A 21,194-nucleotide genomic window follows, 5' to 3' on the forward strand; every position below is an offset into this window, starting at 1 on the left:
GAATTCATGATGGAGAGCAGATGAAGGCCTTACTCAAAAGTTGAGACAACTGGCTTGATTACAATGGTTGCATGTGCTTAAGTGATACACTATTCTGAAAAGTGGTGTAGCTTTTCTCTTCACAATGTGTGTTCTCCTCTGTGCCCAATCAATAGAGCATGTTCCTCTTGCATAGCTTCCATACAGAGATTTAAAGAGAGGTTTTCAAGAGCACCTAAAGGATTTAAGAGCCCAAAGACCTATTGAAAGTGTCTGCATTAGCTTAACACATAGGGGCTCTTACTATAGCTCAGGAGGTCCCAGATTTGGTCTTTGATGATGGCCAATATCCTAGTCATTACACATGACCTCAAGAAAATGAAACCAACACTTAAAGACTGGGTAAGAATAATGTCGTTGTATTTTGTCCTTTTTAGTAATCGATGTCATGCGTGGCATTATTGTATCAGTCACCTGTGAGTAAAGATCAGGCACGTTTATTCTGCTTCTTTAGTGCAGTAAAAGAATAATTCTGCAGATTATGGGAATTTCTCTAGCCTGGAAGCTAAAAGAAGTAACTTCAAAACCTAAATGTCTTGCACTGATTAATCAATTATCACAAAAGTTTGGGTTAATGAAATAAAAAGCTTTGTTCTGCGGCCATCCTGTTAAAATGTTTGGATGCTGCTTTGTGCTCTCTTGTGAGGGTAACACATCTAGCTGCAGTCTCATAACAATCACATTCACGTATTTTCACTGCTGTACAGAATTGCCTCAAGGGTGCTTCATGCTTTTACTGGAATCCTTTGTCAGAATGTAGGACAGAGTTTCTTATCACTGCACTAAAGCAATGGTGCAAGGAGAAGCTATTTGTCTGGTCCACAGGTAAAGAAAATATTACAGTTGCTTTGAAGTGAAAAATGAGGCTCTTGAACTGTGGTTCTAGTGACTGGGCCCCAATCTCCATAAAATGTGTATGTCAGAGGACTAAGTGAATTAGATAGTGGCAAAATTTGAGGGTGAATCATCATTCCTTCTGTGCCACAGTTTTTTTGGCTTTGGGGGGGACACATAAATTACCACAACAGCCATTGCATCGTGAATTTGTTTAAATGGGACACAAGGACCATCCAACTCATGTAAATAGAACCCATTGTTAGAACTGTTGTTCTTAAGTACGCCATACAGAACTGGGTTTAGGAACCTACCAAACTTGTGACCAAATGCAATCTCCCTAGATTTTGAGTCATCCCTCAAGAAATGGTGGACTACAGAGATCTGCTAGCATCTGAGTGTATTTACCTACACTCTCCTAGATGTAATTGTGCTCTCCATTGTAAGCTTTTGGGACTAGACTTCTTGCTTCTCCTGACCATCCAGTGAGCAAAGGGGAACAGATAGTGATTCTTCTCTCTTCCCATTCCTCAGTGCAGTAGAGGAAAGAGGTTGCGGGAAAGGAAAATTAGATAGAGGTGACTCGTGGAAGAGAGTCCTCTTTGGCTGCTCACTAAATCTGGATGAACTGGTACAATCAGTTCTCAAAAACATCTTCTTTCACATCCAGCTTACTAAGAAACTTGGTTCCTTCCTCCCTGCTTTCAGAGAGGTAGCCATGTTAGTCTGTTTCAGCAAAACCAACAAGGAGTCCAGTGGCATCTTAAAGACTAACGAATTTATTAGGGCGTAAGCTGCAGTTCACTTTGTCAGATGCATGAAGTGAAAGATTCAGGTGGCCAGGATATATAAATAAATACAGAAATGGGAGTGTTATATCAGTGCTAATGAAGCTAATTCAATCAGGGTGGATGTGGCCCACTTTCAATAGTGATAAGACGGTGAGAATACCTAAAGGGGAAAATTACTTATTGTAATGAGAGAGCCATTCCCAGTCTCTATTTAGACACGTTCTGATGTTGTCAAATTTGCATATGAATTGCAGCTCAGAAGTTTCATGTTGCAGTCAGTTTTTGAAGGTTTCTTTGCTTAAGAATGGCAATTTTCAAATCTGTAATTGTGTGTCCAGGAAGGTTAAAGCACACTTCTACTGGTTTTGACATGTTAACATTCTTGATGGCTGATATGTGTCCATTTATTCTTGTGTGTAGAAACAGTCTGGTTTCTCCAATGTACATAGCAGAGGGGCATTGCTGGCATATGATGACATATATCACATTAGTAGATGTGCAGATGAATGAGCCTTTGATAGTATGACTGATTTGTTTAGGTGCTGTGATAGTGTCACTAGGGTAGATATGTGGGCAGAGTTGGCAACAGGGTTTGCTGCAGGGATTGGTTCCTGGGTTAGTGTTTCTGTTGTAGGGTATGTAATGGGTGAGGAGTATTTCTTTCAGGTTGGAAAGCTGTCTGTGAGCAAGGACTCACCTGCCTCCCAAGGTCTGTGAGAGTGAGGGATCGTCATCTAGGATAGATTGTAGATTCTTGATGTTGTGTTGAAGAAGTTTTAGCTGGGGGCTGTAGATAATGTCTAGTGGCATGCTGCTTTCTTTGTTGGGTCTGTCCTGTAGTAGGTGACTTCTGGGTACCCACCTGACTCTGTCAGTTTATTTCTTCACTTCCCCAGGTGGGTATTGAAGTTTTAAAAATGCTTGATAGAGAGCCTGTAGGTGTTTGCCGCTGTCTGAGGGACTGGAGCAAATGCATTTGTACCTTGGGACTTGGCTGTAGATGATGGCTCATGTGATGTGTTCTGGATGAAAGCTGAAGGCATGTACATAAGTACAGTGGTCAGTAGGCTTTTGATATTGGGATGTGTTTATGTGACCATCACCTGTTTGCACTGTAGTGTCCAGGAAGTGGATCTCTTGTGTGGATTCCAGGCTGACATTGGTGGTGGAGAAGAAATTGTTGAAATCCCAGTGAAATTCTTCAAGAGCCTCCTTCCTGTGGATCCAGATGAAGTTGTCATCAATGTAGCACAAGGGGGTGGGAGGCATTGGGGACAAGAGCTGCGAAAGCATTGTTCTAAGTCATCCATAAAAATGTTGGCATACTGTGGTGCCATGCAGGTACCCATAAGCTCTATACCTTCCATCATTTGAAGGTATAAATCTTCCCCAAATCTGAAATGGTTGTGGGTAAGAACAACGTCAAAAAGCTCAGCAGCCAGTTATATCATGACATCATCAGGAATTATGGATGGCTTGCAGTCCAACTTTGTGTGGCATGTTGGTGTAGAAAGCTTGTATATCCAGAGGGGCTAGGGCAGTGTTTTCTGGAAGATCACCACTGGATTGTAGTTTCCTATCAGTGACGTCTTGAAGATAACTGGGAGCATTGGTAGCATAGGGCCTGAGAAGGGAGTCAACAGCCAGATTGTCCTGCTGTAAGAATTCCAATACTGGACACGATGGGCTATCCAGGATTTCCAGGTTTATGGCTCTTAGGTAGCAGATAGAATACCCGTGGTCTGGGCTCTAAGGATGTGCCTGTGAAGATTTGTTTCTGTACTTCTTCAGTTAGTTTCTTGACTAGTAGATAGTGTAGGGATTTTTGCTACTCCTCAGTGGGAACTGAGGACAGTGGCCTGTCGTGTGAAGAGTTGCCTAGGAGCCTCCCATTCGTAATCTGACCTATTCGTGAGGACTGCAGCATCTCCTCTGCTAGCCTCTTTGATTATAATGTCAGCGCTGTTTCTGAGGCTGTGGATGGCATTGAGTTCTGCACAGTGGGGATTTTGGGGCAAGTGATGCCGTTTGTCCACAATTTCAGCCTGTGCACATCAACGGAAGCACTCCATGTAGAAGTCCAGTCTGTTGTTTCAACCTTCAGACAGAGTCCACGCAGAATCCTCCTTCTTGCAGCTTTGGTAAGATGGTTTCTGGGGATTAACACACTGTTCAGTGGCATGGTGGAAATATTCCCTGAGTCAGAGATGGTGAAAGAAGGCTTCCAAGTCACCGCAGAACTGTATCATGTGCATGGGGGCAGAATTACATTACAATAAGTAGTTTTTCACTTCAGGTTTTCTCACCTTCTTATTACTGTTGAAAATGGGCCACATTCACCCTGATCGAATAAGCCTCATTAGCACTGACGTAACACTCCCATCTCTGTATGTTTATATAAATCCCTGCCATCTGAATCTTTCACTTCATGCATCTGACAAAATGAGCTCCAGCTAACAGAAGCTTATTCACTTATAAATTTGTTAGTCTCTAAAGTGCCACCCAGACTCCTTGTTGTTTTTTCCCCCCCAGAGTAGGAGCTGACCACAATAATCCATGCATTGGTCATATGGCATCTGAAGCAGAATGTGAAGATTCTGCATAGGCTCCTGCTGGTACAGAATGCAGCTGCCCACCGTTTTTCTGGGCTATATAAGACCCATGCTCAAGATCCTCCACTGGCATCCAGTCAGATTTCAGTGCCATCTTAAGGCCTTGGTCTTCATTTTCAAAGCAATGAAAGGATCATGCCCCAGCCACATCAAAGATCAAATTATGACATATGAGTCACTATGACAGATGCTGTCTCCTGGGACAATGCAAATCACAAAAGGCAGGGCAAAGCATGTGAGATCTGCGGATCAAAATTCTTGTCAGTGAGGATTTGGCTATGGAACAACCTTCCAGATGAGATCAAGTGAATTCAGAGTCTGGCCATCTTTAGGAAATGTTACGGAGCCTTCATTTTAGAGAAAGTCTTTTCACCATAAGTGATACTCATATATCTGACGAAGTGGGTCTTTGCCCACGAAAGCTTATGCTCCTACACTTCAGTTAGTCTATAAGGTGCCACAGGACTCCTCGTCGCTTTCATATATCAAACACACCCTCGTATTCCCAACGCTCTCCCAGACCCTCAAAAAACCTAATCCGAGTAGAGTGTTGACCCTAGAAAGAGAGGTGTGTCAATGACTCCATGAAGTTCACTAGGGAATATGCTCTAGCTATCACTGTCTTTATTATGTGGAAGTTGCTGTGATATTCCAGTGATGTATTATAAAATCCTAAAGTAAACTGAGAAAGAAGAGCTTGAATGGATAATCCCAGGAGTAATTCAGTTTCTTGAAATTTACTATATGTAGAAAATCCATTAAAATTGCACTCTAGTTTAATATTTTATGTTGTCTTTTCAACCATAGCACTGTGAGTGGTACAATAGCTCATTGTCTTGGCTGGAGAAGACACATATATAATTCATAAAATATATGTGCTGCTGAGTCCATTGGGGGAAAAATGCATTCTCTACTGTCGCATTTCCTTTAGAGATTCTAAAGGCTCAAGCAATAACAGACATTCATATTATTGTCCTGTTCTGTATGATGCTTTTCCAAAGTCACAAGATAATGGGTTATTTATAAATTGTAGAAACTTTCTGTCATTCACTGACCATATTATATTTAGAATATATAGATTTTCCATAATGTAATTGCTGCTGGAAAATTGACTTCCATTTAAGGACAGATGCATTCATCGCTGTGTTCTAGTGGCCTCACCAAGTTTCCTCCTGCAGAAATGGCGATGAGTGAAACTTTTCAAAACATTTTGAAAATGAATTTACTTTAAAAATGATTTTTAAAAAATGGTGGTTGAACATTATAAACTTTATATAGTTCCCCCATCAAAATAACCAGAGTATGAATGAGCAACTAGACATGGGTAAACTGTAAAGCAACATTGAAAAAGTTTTATATCTAAGCTAACCAGGCAGGTACATGTAATGTGTTGTCTAAAGGTGTGAGAGTGCATAAAGTCTACACACATCAAAACTGAATCAAATTTCCTTCAGGGAAGCCAGAATCCTGGTTCACATTTCCATATGGACATGTGAAACCTGAATCCTTTGTCAAGGCTCAATAATGTCTGTTTTAGTAGTTTTGCTTAGTTTTCTTTCTCACAGCAGACTCTGGTAATGGCATAATAGCTGGAATTTTTGACACGGTGCTTTTGCCTCTTTTTTTGACAGCACAGCTTTTAAACATTTTGGTTATGCTCATTTTCTTTTTTTTGAATGCAGTACCTGTGGCAGATATAAAAGCAGTTGTGACAGGGAAGGACTGCCCTCACATGAAGGAGAAAGGTGCTCTTAAACAAAACAAGGTATGAATTTCAAATTGTTATAATCATTCACTCTGAAGAGGACAGACTATGAACTTGACCTATCCTAAAATAACTCCATTTGTATCTCTCTCTCTCTCTCTCTCTCTCTCTCTCTCTCTCTCTCTCTCACACACACACACACACACACACACACACACACACACACACACACACACACACACACACACACACACACACACACACACACACACACACACACACACACACAGTCTCTCTCTCTCTCTCTCTCTTTCTCTCTGTTTCCGTCTCCATGTTTTCATCTTGGATCCTGAGAGTCAAATTATTACACAAGCATACCTGAATGGCCACAACCCTGTGTTAAAATTTCATGGTATCTGTGCATTGTGATAATTGTGGATAAGCACAACATGGGGGAAGAAGTTATCAGCAGTGCTCATTTCTGCTGGGTTCCACAGAGTCTAACAGAGTAGTAATAACTATTGATGAGTGGGGTCTAACAATGTCACCTGCTGAAATGTTCTCATGAAACAAATAAGTTGTGCTTACCATATTCTCTGATGAATCTCTTACTGTATCCCTATCGCAGACTAAATGTTTTTGTCCAGCTGATAGTAATTTCCAATTGAGCTCTGCTAGAAAACACAGGTGTGACATGAATGGTGCTGCAATATGATGTTTGAATTTTATGTTCACTTGTTACATTGGGAGTGAGAAGAGAAGACAGTATGTTCACATCTAGATTAGGTTTAGGCTATCTTTCAGAATTTGGGCTCAAGAAATTCAAGCTATCACTATTGTTTACGTTTCATATGGCTAAAATCTTGTGGATATTTTTTTTTTTTGCAAGACGTTAGCTCCAAATTGAGGAGAGCTTGGGAGATCAAATGATCCTAGGAAAATTCTGCCACTTTAAAAAATAGAAATTCTCATCCAGGTAGTAAGACTGTCATTAACCTGTGCTGCATCTGAATTTCAGTGGGAGAAATAAAACCCTCATTGCTTTGCATGTGACTTGAAACCAGGGAGATTTGAACATGAATTTATCAATGTCTGAAACTGGGAATGTTTTAAAGCTCTGTTTTGGATCTAACTCTAGTTGTGATACTTAGAAAGATTTTGAGACATGAAATAGTAAAAATAGGATTTCCTGCCTCAGTAGTGTTCAGTTTAGGGGGAAAAGTGTGTATTTGATGTTCATGAAAGTGTAGGGTTAGTGACAGATCTGGACACAGACACCATAGTGATAGATGTAGTGAAAGCTTCCCCACTTTGCCTCCCCCCCCCAAAAAAAAACCCCAAACCATTGCAATAAACCTTTGTCCTTCCATTCCCACCTCTGATCTTTTCCTAAAATGAGAAATGAGGACACATGAAGACAGCCGAAAGACAGGAAAAGTCATTGTTTGCTCAATGACTGCCGCTAAGGTACAACATTGGTGAATGCAGGGTGACTGGAGGGACAGACCATCTCCAAAGCTCTGCTTGCATACATTTCCCATACAGGTAACGAATATCAGTTGTATTGGGCTCACATAGCAAAACAGTCATTCTGAAATATAAAATTTATCCTGAATTTCTTTCACTATAGAATGTTCCTGACTGAAAACGAAAAAGTCCTTATCAAATGAAAATCAAAATCAAACAAAAAAAATTGTCTGAATTAGAATACAAACACACAGATGCACCCAAGAGTTACACACAGATCCCACCTCTTGCTGCATCTGACACACAAACAGTGTTTGGCTGTGGCAGGTATATGACATATTTGAAGTATTTTTAGTGCTTCCTTATCTTGGCATTCATTTTTCCACACAACAGAGAGCAGGCATAAAGTGGGTGGTAAAAATGGTCTTCATAAAGCAGGAGGGTTAAAGAAAAGTTTAATTCTATATAGCAGTGGTACAGATTTGTGTACTCTCAACTGTCAGTCATGTTCCACTTCCTAGGGTAAAATTGTAATGGACTGGCATAAAGCTGCTAACCAAAGATGTGGATATCAGGAATTGATGAGTAACATAATTACAGCCATAGCTTGTGCATTCAGTTTTGGGTACAGACAGTAATAACCTTTCTCATGACTCCATTCATTATACACTTGACCCTCTTTAATCCGGTAGCCTTGGGAAGTAGGCTATGCTGGATTATGGAATTTTCCAGAAGGTGAGGGGGTGTGGTGAGGAAGGGAGGGTGCATGAGGAGGGTGAAGTGTAGGATGTGGGTGTGAGGGGGATGAAGGTGTACTTACTTTGTGTCCTGCTCCTGGGGCACATGTGGCTCCGCGTCCCCCACCGCCTCCAGACCTGTGCTTTCCTGCACTGCTGTTCCTCTAGTTGGGAGGGAGGGGGAGTGGCAGCGTACAGAGCTGCTTCTTCCCTGCCCCATGCCAGGGTCCAAATCATGGGTGTTCCTGGATCAAGGACACCTAGGTTATAGATGGTCAAGTGTATTGATTTTGTCCATGCCTTCATTTTCCTCTTTGGGAAAAACAGAATTTGGAAGGGTAGTTATTGTGTAAAATAGACTGGATACGCAATGTCTGTAACATTGTAATAGTCTGTGCAGAACATGACAGCACTGCTTAGATAAATTTCAGTCTAACTCCGTTTGATGGATGAGAATGAGGTATCAAAATCTCACAAACCTTGTTTTCTTTGTATTTCACAACTGAAGAGTGCATTTAAAAAGACATCTTCATAATGTTATGCCTTTTGGGAAAGAGAACAAGCACCTTAATGTGTATTCATTGGCAGAAAAGAACATTAAATGAGAGAATGCCAGTGTTGCAAAAAGGAGTAGATTTGGCAGAATGTTCTTAACAGTGGCTTCATCATATAGCCATTTGCCAGTATCAGCCTTTACTCGTCTAGTGGGGGCATTTAGAAATAAACAGAAACAAAGCTGAACTGGAATGTTGTTGCAATATGAAACCATAATGACTTGGTCGACGCAGATCTGAATTCTTGGCTGCTCTTCCTCACATTTTCAATTCGGTTCAATTTTCAAGGCTCGCTATTAGGCTCATTTGTGCCTCTCATGTAATATTAATATATTTTATGCAAATTAATGGTATTGGATTTAAAAGCTATTTAACAAGAAAAGTATGAGAGACCTGGTCATCTGATCATTAGTATTCCCCATCCATCTCTACCATTTGCTGAGTTGGCAAGCTTAAAGAGTATAAGAATTGCCCAGATAGGATCAGACCAAAGTTCCATCTGTCCCACTATCCTGTCTTCTGACAGTCGCCGATGCTAGCTGTGTCAGAGGGACACAGACAATCATCAAGGGGTCTGTCCCATGATCAATTCCCAGCTTCTAGCAAACAGAGGCTAGGGAGAGCTGGAGCATGAGGCTGGCAGATCTACCCTCTGTGAATGTATTTGAATGCTACTGTGGTTTTGGCCTTTATAACAACCCCTGGAAACAAGTTTCACAGGCTGACTGTGAATTGTGTGCAAAATGCTTTGGATTATTTTAAACCTGCTGCCTGTTAATTTCATTGGGTCATTGTACTATGTGAAGGAGTAAATAATACTTCTTTATTCAGTTTTCTCCATCTCTGGGTGTGTCTACACATCAACCTCATCATCCTAAACTCGAAATAAGATTTGCAATTTGTGCTATGCAAATTGCAGATCTTATCTCAAATCTATTTAGAAAAAGCTTATTTTGAAATTTGGCACATCTACACAGCACCATCCCTCATCCAACGAGATTTACTGGGATGGCAAAATAGCACACCCGTTATTTCGAAAAATATTTCAAAATAACGGGCAGCTTGTGTAGATGTACCGTTAGGTGCATTTTTACTAAGCAGAAATTAGTCTGATATTCCATTCTTCAGAAACATTTGTTCTCTTTAATTTCATCTTGGTTATCACAGAACAAGAACACCAGTGCCCATTTTAGATAGTATACTGTGGGAACCATACTGCTCTGGCATGTGGATAAACTAGATGACTTAATAAGCCTGTGGTTCCCAATATGTGATGTGGACTCTAGGGACCATGAGAACCCTCATGATGAGGTGGAAGGGTGCTCACATGGTGGGTTCAGCCACGTGTGACTGCTTCGGCTTCTCAGCCTTAGGCAATGGCAACATAACAAATTAACCAGTAATAAGTCTGATTTTCAAATCTGCCCCGCTTCCTTATCCTGTCTCTGAATGGCCCTCACAATGGGATCAGACATAGCAGCAAAAGAGACAGACATTGTGGGAGATGCGATCTGCTCACATTTATTCTGTGATAGATTCTTTATGAGGCTGGGAGTGGTCAGTAATACTCTTTAAGCAGAGTGTTCACTTTCCATTTCAATGAGAGACATATCTCCGATTCCCAGCATTGATTCCTCTTGTAAATACAGAAAGGAGTAGAGACAATTTCAACAGGAGAGGAAGGGAGGAGACCGAGTGAAAGTGAAACTAAGGGAGAGTGAGAAGTTAGAAACAATGAAGGAATGGGTGCAGGAGAAGAAGAGAAACAGAATAGGAAGAAGAGAGAAAATTGGGAGGATTGTAAGAAAAAGAATGAATCTGGAAGAGAAAGAGGACCTTGTGGAAAGAGTTGGCAGGAAGAAGAGGTTGAGAAATGGATTTTCACTGAGAGGCCGAAAAGGGAGGAAACAACAATGAGAAAGTTAGTGGACTGAATGGAAAATTGAAAGTAAAACCCAATGATAAAAACAAACCTGAGAAAATGGGAAAGGCACAGCAAAGAGAGAGAGAACTGAGCAAAATGGTTCCAAGATATGGCAATAACTGAAGGGCCAGGCATGTGGGATAGAGGTCGGAGTCTTCAGCCCAGGTGATGAGTTGAGATGAAGCATTAGTTGGAGAATTTTGTGAAGGGAGAGGTCTGACAGAAGCCTTCTTTGGCAATTCATCCCTCCAGCCAAGTTATACGCTGTGGCTACGTCTAGACTGGCATGATTTTCCTCAAATGCTTTTAACAGAAAAGTTTTCCGTTAAAAGCATTTGCGGAAAAGAGTGTCTAGAATGGCATGGATGCTTTTCCGCAAAAGCACTTTTTGCGGAAAAGCGTCCATGCCAATCTAGACGCGCTTTTCCGCAAAAAAGCCCCGATCGCCATTTTCACGATCGGGGCTTTTTTGCGCGAAACAGATCTGAGCTGTTTACAAAGGTCCAGCTGCTTTTGCGGAAAAACTTGCCAGTCTAGACACAGCCTGTGTTTCCCAAACCCCTCCTGGGGCACACACTTAACAGAGGCCCATCTCTGTGCCCTCCAACAGTGTTCCTCAGTCTGTTCTCTGGTCAAGAATGGTGCCTCTAAGGCTTCCTCTGCTGGACACTTCTTCCTTGCCCTTACCTTAAGCTTTATGTTATAGTCTCACCATAGTCCAAGGCTATGTCTAGACTGGCAAGTTTTTCTGCAAAATCAGCTGTTTTTGCGGAAAAACTTGCCAGCTGTCTACACTGGCCGCTTGAAAATCAGCTGCTTTTGCCACAACCATCCCAGGGGGCTTCAGGGCCTGATCTACCCCATCATAGTGACCTTCTGGAAATTTAGCTTCATATAACAGGTGGCCTCCCCTGTAAATACAAACTCTTCTCTGCAGAAAAATAAAAGATGCATTTTGTTTTTACGTCAGTTTCATGACAAGGCATTTTCTGATGTCAGTAATTGATGACACTCTAAGAAAAGAAAATGCCAGGTTTGTGTGGGCAGAGGTAAATTTGGGTTCTGGAATGAGGATCATTACTCTTAATAAGATATGCTTGACAGACATGCCTAAAAGAGAACATAACTGTGTGAACTATAGCAATTTGATAGTTGAGTGCATCCGTAGAGCCAAGAGCTCTTGCTGCTTCTGGGAATTAACCCAGAGAGCTCGTTTTGTGTATTCTTGAAACACGGCAAGTCTAAGATAATACCCACACCTGCGGAAAACAAGGATTTTTGCCTTGTAATGCTAAAGTCTTAGATCAACCAGAAAATAGGTATAGGGTACAATTTAAATTTTGTCATCTAGATTCTGGTCTTTTTACCCCAGTATAAATCTGGAGTAACCCCGCTGACATCAGTTTTGCTACTTCAACTTTACACTGTATAGCTGTGATCAGATCTGGTCTGGTATATCTGCTGTAGCCACCATAGATTTACAGTTGTTTCCTTTTTTACCCTCAGAGGTAAATGTAGGAAGCCATGTTCCTTTTGCTTCTAACATTTTAGGGATGATTATTGTATGGATCTCTTCTCTCATTCTTCAAGAGAGCCAGTAAAGACAATCCGGGTTATGGGGCCACTGACCAGGATGAAGCGAGGGGGCAAAAAGAGATGGCCCTTGATATGTAAGGGATATTTCTGAGTCCACCAAGTAGAGGCTACGCTAATCATTTCGCTAATGACTATTAACATTAGGTAAAAAAATAGTAAGAATTCATGTTGAGACGTGCCACGATAACTGATATATCACATCTACTTCCTAGACTCAGCATATGAAAATACCACAGTACCTCAGACAACAGAGCAGTCACTGTTGGTACGTGCTGAGTATTTATTTACATGGGCTAGCATTTTCAAAGGAACCTGATTCCCATGAACCTTCAGTGAAAGTTGCATGTTTAACTATCTCCCTTAGATTCCTTTGCAAAATTCCAGCTCAGGTACTTAGTGGAGGAAACTGATTAATTCTCCCCCTTCCTCCCCCAGCTTCCCATTAAACCTTATTTGGGATCTTTATGACTGAATAATATGAACAGAAATATTTCAGATATCAGAGGCAGCAAGGTTGGGGGGGAAAGGAGCCTGTGCTGGGGGAGCCACCTTAAAAGCCAGTTCCCAGCACTGTTTCTGCGGTGCCTCCTGCCCCCCCTCCCTTCCCCTGTGCTGCTGCCTCTATCAATGGCAGCAGAGGGGGGGACAAGGGTCTGCGGCAGCCAGGGCTGGCCATGAACAGAGCCTGCTCCGGCAGCAGCCACTGTCTGCAGAGGTTCCGAGCTCCCTATTGGGACCCTTTGCGGACAGTGGCTGCTGGACCCAGTGTGAGCCAGGAATGGGCAAGCTTGGCTCAGTCCCGGCTCACTCCAGGTCCAGGAGCTACGCCTACTGTGGCTCTGCAGCTTAAATGTAGTAGGAGCGGGACTGCCTGCCCAGCCAGCTCTTACTACCTTTAAACTGCAGAGCTGCCGTGGTGGGTAACTCCCGGAGGATTCCTCCCTTATCAACTAATCGTGTAGTCAACAGAAATTCTATTTACTTGCTTCCTAACATCCCTACTGTGGGCCAGATTCTTGCGTGCAATAGTGGAAGTGAGAGTGAGGAGAAAGACTTAGGTAGCTTTTCACCATGTTTCTGCCTTCCTTATATTATTCATGACAACTCTGTGAAGCTACAGAGCTGCTTTATGCTACAGCAGTTTACACTGACCCTCCAAAGGGCATTACGTTAGTGAGAATCACCAGACTGCAGGTCTGTTTTAACAGGCACCCCCCACAACATGTCCCTGACTCTGGTGGGGGTGGCCCTGAGGAGGGAGAAGACCAGCTATGGCAGTTTTATGCCCCATGGGGGTTTCCCCCAGCGTGGTTGAATTCAAACCTGTAAGGGACACGTTTGCCATTTCTGGTTCAGATGGCAACCAAAATGGCAGAAACTCCTGAGGATAGATAATTTAAGATTTCCAGCATTGATGATGACACAAATACCACAAAATGTACTATCCTTGTGAGAAAACTTGTGGTCTAATGGTGCCAAAACTTTTGAGATTTTGGTGCGGCTGGTCTCAAAACCTAGCCATGGCCAGAACCCAGTATGCAACCCCACACTGTCACTGTTACTCACTTCAGATTTTTAGCCTTGTCTAAACACCCTTTGCCACAGTGTTGCTTCTGTTGTCAGTGTTTCTTGTGATATGCTGGCACCAAGGCGATGTTAGTTGGACATGAAGCAGAATTTCAGGTGAGTAGCATTTTTGTTCGGGTTCATGTAGCAAAGTATTTCAGTTTCCTTCAGAGCTCTTGTCAGGGAAGAGAGCAAGGTGTGATTGTATGACTCTCTCATAGACTTCTAATAAGGGTTTCTTTATGACTCTGTTCTTCCAGGAGGTGCTTGAGCTTGCTTTCTCTATACTGTATGATTCAAATGGCCAATTGAATTTCATCGCTCCTGATAAGCATGAGGTAAGCTGGGATTTAAGTAAAGGAGGGAGGGATGAGATGGAGTGGGGTACGTAGCTTTCTTGCCTCTATAATGATTATAAGGTGTCAAAGACAGTCTTTTTGTCCTATGTCTCATCAGCACCTAACACAATGGAGTCCTGGTCTATGAGAGGGGCTCCTAGGTGGTACAGTAATACAGATAATAACAAAACACAAAGAGACCTCTCTCTCTTCTCCTGTTTTCAGGCCCACTAACAGGGAGAGGAGAAGGGAGTAGTTGCCCCTGGCCAGCCCAGTGATTCCAAGGGGCTCACAGCCACCACTGCTGATACTGTGGCAGTGTTTGGAGCCCCGTGCCTTTTAAATCACTGCTGGAGCACCGTGCTGTGCACTCTGTGTGCCTTTGAGGATTTGGGAGGGGGGGCACACCATGCTCCAGGAGGTGGTACGAAAGGCTGGCTGCCTCAGCCGCACCTCGTCCACCCGAGGCCAGACCCCCTCTAGGAGCACAGAGATATTCTCCCCTGCCTAGCTTAGGGGAGGAATGGAAGCTGTCATCTCCCCTGCCTGTTTTGGGTAAACTGTGCTCATTCATAATTCCTCCTCTTCCTTTCCTGGTTTGGGAAAAGCTCTTCTTAATTCAGTCTAGCTTGACCATTGGAGAGCTGACAGCTCTCCCAAGTGAACAGAAATAAAACTTCTATCTTCTCCTGGGCAATCAGTAATCAGTTCATACAAGATTACAGAATAATTAAGTTAACCTCAGTAGGACATTCCTGCCCTCTACTGTCAAGACTGTTAAACAGGCATCATCAACTCTTCTCATACCCTCAGTGGAGTTTATGGATATAAACATGGCACTGGCCTTTTATGATACTGAATGGCATATCTCCCTGTTTTCAGTTTAATGTCGTTAACCTTATACATTCTGCTCTGCTGCATTCATGGTGTGATATGGGACAAAACTCCATGGGCCAGTGGGTGTTGGCATAAATCTAAAAGCAAAACAATACAACAGTCTATCCCCCAAAGAGGCATACACTTTGGAAATAATGGACAATTTCCAAAGTGAAGGTGAACATATCAAAATTGATTGTCTCAAAGAAGTTAGGCTTTCCAGATATAAACTTAGAAAGATGCTTAGCACAAGAAAGAACAACTAAACTGCATTCGGTGTGCAGCTTTAACATTTGCAATTTTGGTTAAAATCTTTCAAATAGGGGTAAATTCTGATAGAAGAAATGAGTTGTGCTCATTTAGCATTTCCTGAGAATTATTTTTCACAATGTCACTTTGAAAAATTTTCTTTCCAAGAAGATGGCAAATGTTCATTAAAGAGAAGTTGACAATAAAATTTCTACAGCTCCCAAAGCTTTATTTACTGTTAAAAATGGTTGTTTTAGACGAGATATAGTCTTCAACCTCTTGACTAGACACCCATTTGATTTCTTCTGCCATAAATTCTGCAACAATGTAAATACAGTCCATGTCAGCTTTTAGTGACAAATTGTCATGGAAATTATTAAATATTTCAGTCACCTCTACTGAAAAATGCAGCCTATGTTTCCATTTTCTAACGAACTAACAAAGGCCTTATAATCTTCTTCCAAATATCCTCCTCTTTTTTTCACCTTGACCCCGTTGTCCGGGTCACTTAAAACAAAAGTGGCATGCCTAAAAAAGTCTGTGTTTGTGACCAAAAAGTTAGCATGAAGGCCAGTGTCAGAGCTGGGTCGTGGGAGGCCTGCATGCCATTTACTATGTTGTGGTGAGGAGAACAGCAGCAGATGGGTGTTGAGCCAAATAAGGATACTAGGATACTGCTGTCCCAGCAGCAGCCACTTTCATGGCAGCCAGGGATGGCCACAGCCAGGGGCTGCTGCTGGAGCAGCCCCTGCATGCAGCCAGCTCGGGCCCTGCCAACGGGCTGATTGGCAGCAGTCTCCTTCATCCCTCCCCCCCTCAACCGCTGTTTCTGATAGCGCAGTGGGGGGCACAGGTACCACTGTGAAGACGATGCTGGAAGAAAACAGCTTTTAAGCCAGCTCCCCCAGCATCGTCTCCTCTCCCTCCTCCGTCCCCCCATACTGCTGCCTCTCATAGAGAGGCAGCAATGGGTGGAATGAGTAGCTGAGTATGCCACTTGACTGCCTGATAACCTTGTGTTTATCAGGTAGTCGAGTAATTGTCTGCTAACTAACATCCCTACATTTATCCTGAGATATTTTTTCTCTGATTTTTAACAATATTATTTTTCTTTTCTTCTGCAGCACACAATCAGCTGTAGCTCTCTTTAAGTTTGCCTATAACTTATAGCACATGATTGGATAATTTTAAAATCCATCGTTCGGCATGAAATCTACCAGAAAGATTTGTAAGATAAAAATGCAGTTATGATTGATTTAATTTTTCCCTTGCAAACTAGGACACATGAGTTCATGATTGAAATCTTTATGATTAGATTATACCATTCGAGGACTTTTGTTCATAGTTCCATAAATGGTTTGTAGTAATAAATGGAAGTGTCTGATTTGATTGAAGTTTGACTCTTGTTCACCAAACTCTCCTGGGTTTGTTGCTTATCTAAAACAGTTTTTCAGCTTATGTTTATCTCAAACTGTCAGCTTTGGACTAAGATTGCATTTCCTATATTTTTAAGACACGACTACAAAGTTTTCTACAGGCCAAACAAAGCTGTTTAGAATTACGGCAGGGTAACTTGACATTTAATTTTTATGAAGAACAGAACATTGATTGACTTTAGACTATTGAAAATAATTTAGTTTCCTGGTCAGGAAAATAGATGAATATATATTTTTTAACATAAAGAGGTGTTTATGTATAGGTTATACATATATGTGTGTTTGTATACCTTTTTTTATCCATGTGAGTGTGTACAGATACATACTTATTAATATGTAGTTGTATTCAACCTCACCTACATATATATATATACATACATAGTTATCTACTGTCTGACATAATTGATGTGAAATATATTTGGTCAGATCAAATGTATTTTACAATTTAATATATCATTGCAATATCGCAAAAAGTAGATATCTGTAAAGTCCAGTTAGATCTTCTAATCGATCCCCCCTATAGTGCAGGATTTTTCCTCTATAATACATATTTTATTTTATAAAATATACTTAATATTTATGGCAAATATATTTTCCATATAACTAAATACTAGATCAACCTTGGTCCAATTTGTTGTCCATTGAAGTCAATAAAAAGATTTCCTTAGACTACCTAAAACTTAGATCAGGTTTGTAATAGTTTATTATTAAAAATAAATAGGCTGTTTGGTAGAATATCATGATACCAAGTGGCACTCTTGATAGTGAAGAAGAGTCTGTTAGAAACCACTGGATTTATTATATACCTTTTACTGATTTATTGAATATTAGAGCTGGTTGAATTATTTTAATCACAATTTTTTTGAATCTTTTTAAAAAGGCCTTTTTTCGAATTGAAATGTTCACAAAGAAATGTTTCACCATGTTTGAAATTTTCCGAAAAAGCCAAATACATATAGGCTACGGCTAGACTGGCATGATTTTCCGAAAATGCTTTTAACGGAAAAATTTTCCGTTAAAAGCATTTTCGGAAAAGAGCATCTAGATTGGCATGGAGTTCGCGTTATAACGATGCGCTTTTGCGGAAAAGCATCCGTGCCAATCTAGACGCGCTTTTGCGCAAAAAAGCCCCGATTGCCATTTTCGCGATCGGGGCTTTTTTGCGGAAAACAAATCTCAGCTGTCTACACTGGCCCTTTTGTGCAAAAGTTTTGTGCAAAATGAACTTTTGCCCGAACGGGAGCAGCATAGTATTTCCGCAAAAAGCACTGATTTCTCTTACAGTAGGAAGTCAGTGCTTTTGCGGAAATTCAAGCGGCCAGTGTAGACAGCTGGCAAGTTTTTCCGGAAAAGCGGCTGATTTTCCAGAAAAACTGACCAGTCTAGACACAGCCATATTGTTTTGTTGAAAACTGAATGCCAGTTATTTTCAGGGTTTGGTTTGCTGTAAAAATACCCAAACCAAATATATCAGAAAAATTCCTTATCATGTTTACCAGAACATTTTTCATTTGGTTGTTTTTCCAGGAATTTTCTTACTATATTCTGACTAGCAGTTTGAAACATTTATGTGTTTTACATTTCATCACTAGTAAATATGTTTAAGTTAAGCACAAAACGTGTTTTAGTACATCTGTCTAGTTTTTAATTTTAGAGATGTTCTTAAGTCACCGAAGTATAAATGCATTGGAGATTATAGAACGGGCTGATTTGTTTTGCATGGTCTAGACTTAACGGCGGTTCTTGTCTTCTATGACAGTACTGTATCTGGACCGACGGATTAAATGCCCTCCTTGGGAAGGATATGATGAGTGACCTGACACGAAATGACTTGGACACCCTACTCAGCATGGAGATAAAGCTGCGCCTCCTCGACTTGGAGAACATACAGATTCCTGATGCTCCCCCGCCAATTCCAAAGGAGCCCAGCAACTATGATTTTGTTTATGACTGTAACTGAAACTGCCTACTGAACCTCGCATTTAAACTGGAAATATTATAACTGGAAAGATTAAACAAAAAGAGAGAGACCCACATGGGCACACGGGTTATGAACTATGATTGAAACAACTCACTTTTCTTTCCATTCCCTGCATCTTTTCCTTCCCCTGATCCCATCTCCCCCATTGCTAGCCAAAAACTAAATTGCTTTAATTAACTTCTAATTGCAGTCCATTGGATGTGGCTAACGTTGAAGACCACTAAACAGTATCCATCAGAGGAACGTTTACATTTTTAACGCCGGAATAGTCTTTCTAAATAAAATACGATGCTACCAAACTGCATGCCTACGAAACCAAACCTGGCACGGCAGGTGCTTTCTCTGGAAGTTGGGAGGTAGAGAGGAGAAGCAACTACTTAAGTGGAAGGTGAAAAGAGCAAAATTTTCCCAACCCATTCCGAGAGTCGTCTCACAACTGATTCAAAAACAAGATGAAAAATATTAACTGCTTAAACTTCTGCACCATTATCACTATCATCAGCCTTTACAGATCTCCATCATCTGTGTTCTGCCAGAGTTATTGTTACCTAGAATAAGTAGTTTCAGGGTTTTGCTGTACTGTGCACTATAACATTTCAATGCTTCTTACTTTTTTTTCTGCCATCTCTTAAATAGCCCGACATTTCTCCGAAATCACTAGCACAAATTGTGAATGAAGGCTCCACTTATGTTCTCTCCATGTAGCTATTCTAAGCCTCATTTGCCTCTAAAGCTGGCTTGATGACGTTCAAGGTTTTTTTCTGTTTTGGCTCAAAGTAAAATAATAGATTTGACAGGTGAATGAAAATGGTGAGACATCTACATGGGAATCGTCATTACTACACTGTTATGCATTTGCAAGGGATTTATTTTTTGTACGATGGATTTTAACTTTGAGGTTTTGGCCAAACAAATATATTTAATGGAAAATAATGATTATTGTGAGTTCAGTTAGAGATGACGTCTTTATTTTTAATTTCCCTTTGAAACATTTACCCTGGAAAGGGAAAATATCCAATATTCCCTTCAACTTTGCTGTTGAATAAATTTTGAGTTGTGATGATACTGGAACTTTGTTTTCTGTTATTTTTTAAGTTCTCATTTATTCTATATCATTTCTAGCATTTCTGGGGCCTTTGCTACAAAAGGAAGAGGGAAAGCATAACTTTAGGCTTTTATGGCAGCAACATAAGCATCTGATTACAATTACTGTTTATTTATTCGATGACAAAATTGCACTTGGCATGTCTAAAAACCTGCATTGCAGTGGCGAGATGAGCCTTTCTGAAAGCAGCTATTGAGAAATCTAAATGCAAAGAATACCAAAATGATTGTGGTCAGTAGTAGACCATTATTTTTAGCCTCTGATTTGTTGAAAGATCTGAACCTTACGTGCTTCCTTCCCTGAGTGGAGAAACCAGAAACCAGGGCTGCAGATCCAAGGTATGAGAAAGTCCTGGCTTTGTGGCATGTTTTCCTCCTTCTCTCTTCTCCAGATTTTGTGGCTCCTATCTGTAGTTGTTCCACTGCATTCAGGCTTGAGGGATCTGGAGGTGCTGTGCCTGCGTTCTGGTGCATCAGCCACTGCCGCAAAGATTCCATCGCCCCCAAAATTCATATATCTTCGTCAGTGTTAACTTGCATCAATCCCTTCTCTAAAATGTGAACTCACCCACAGGGATTGTATCAGACCCTGGTGCCATGAAGTAAGATGGGTAAATTGAGGAACAGAGCCTTCACGAAGGTGGTCTGTACCTCTGGTCATTCTAACAACATCTGCAACTTTTCAGTAGGCCAAACATACGGACACCTTCACAGAATGGGGTGTGGGAAGGTGTGGGTCACATTTTAGAGATATGGGGCGGAAGAAGAGGAAACTTCATGAATCTGGCATGAGGGCTCTTTATAAGGTACCTTGATAGGGTTGAAACTGCAATTTCAACCATATTTGAAACTGTACTTTGATCTACTAAGATGGAGACACGGACTGGAAGATGGTGAAGTGTTGCCAAGGCAGTATGGGTATGTCTACACTACAAAGTTAATTCGAACTAACAGCCATTAGTTTGGATTAACTTTCATAGGCGCTACACATACAAACCGCTAGTTCGAACTTAATTCGAACTAGGTAAACCTCATTCCATGAGGACTAACGCCTAGTTTGAATTAAGTAGTTCGAATTAAGAGCTGTGTAGCCACTTAATTCGAACTAGTTGGAGGCTAGCCCTTCCCAGCTTGCCCTGGTGGCCACTCTGGGTCAAGCTAGGGAAACTCTTCTGCCCCCCTCCCAGCCCTGGAGCCCTTAAAGGGCCACGGTCTGGCTACAGTGCCCGTGCCATGTGCAAGCCTGCCAGCACCCAGCCAGCAGACCCTGCACCTGGCACGGCATGAGCCAGCTACCCGCTGCCACCCAGTCCTCTGCCTCTTCCCAGGACCAGGCTGGCAGCTCCCAGGAGCCTGCCCAGGGCCGCTAGAGGTGGGCGCCCACC

The 21,194-nt window shown here is 41.6% G+C and overlaps 1 protein-coding gene across 3 annotated transcripts in view; it reads left to right on the forward strand.

Annotated features, from left to right (window-relative positions):
• Positions 1 to 19,776, forward strand: part of ELMO1 (engulfment and cell motility 1) — a 449,588-nt gene extending 429,812 nt beyond the window's left edge. For all 3 annotated transcript variants that reach the window (XM_075921743.1, XM_075921744.1, XM_006124065.4), the window contains 3 exons: positions 5,959 to 6,041; positions 14,086 to 14,163; positions 18,484 to 19,776. In XM_075921743.1, coding sequence (XP_075777858.1) covers positions 5,959 to 6,041; positions 14,086 to 14,163; positions 18,484 to 18,684 — 362 coding nt within the window. In that variant the 3' untranslated portion in view covers positions 18,685 to 19,776. The remainder of the gene's footprint in view (positions 1 to 5,958; positions 6,042 to 14,085; positions 14,164 to 18,483) is intronic.
• Positions 19,777 to 21,194: the final 1,418 nt, after the last annotated feature.

This window comes from Pelodiscus sinensis, chromosome 2, assembly GCF_049634645.1.
Source record: "Pelodiscus sinensis isolate JC-2024 chromosome 2, ASM4963464v1, whole genome shotgun sequence".
In the NCBI taxonomy this organism is placed as follows: domain Eukaryota; kingdom Metazoa; phylum Chordata; order Testudines; family Trionychidae; genus Pelodiscus; species Pelodiscus sinensis.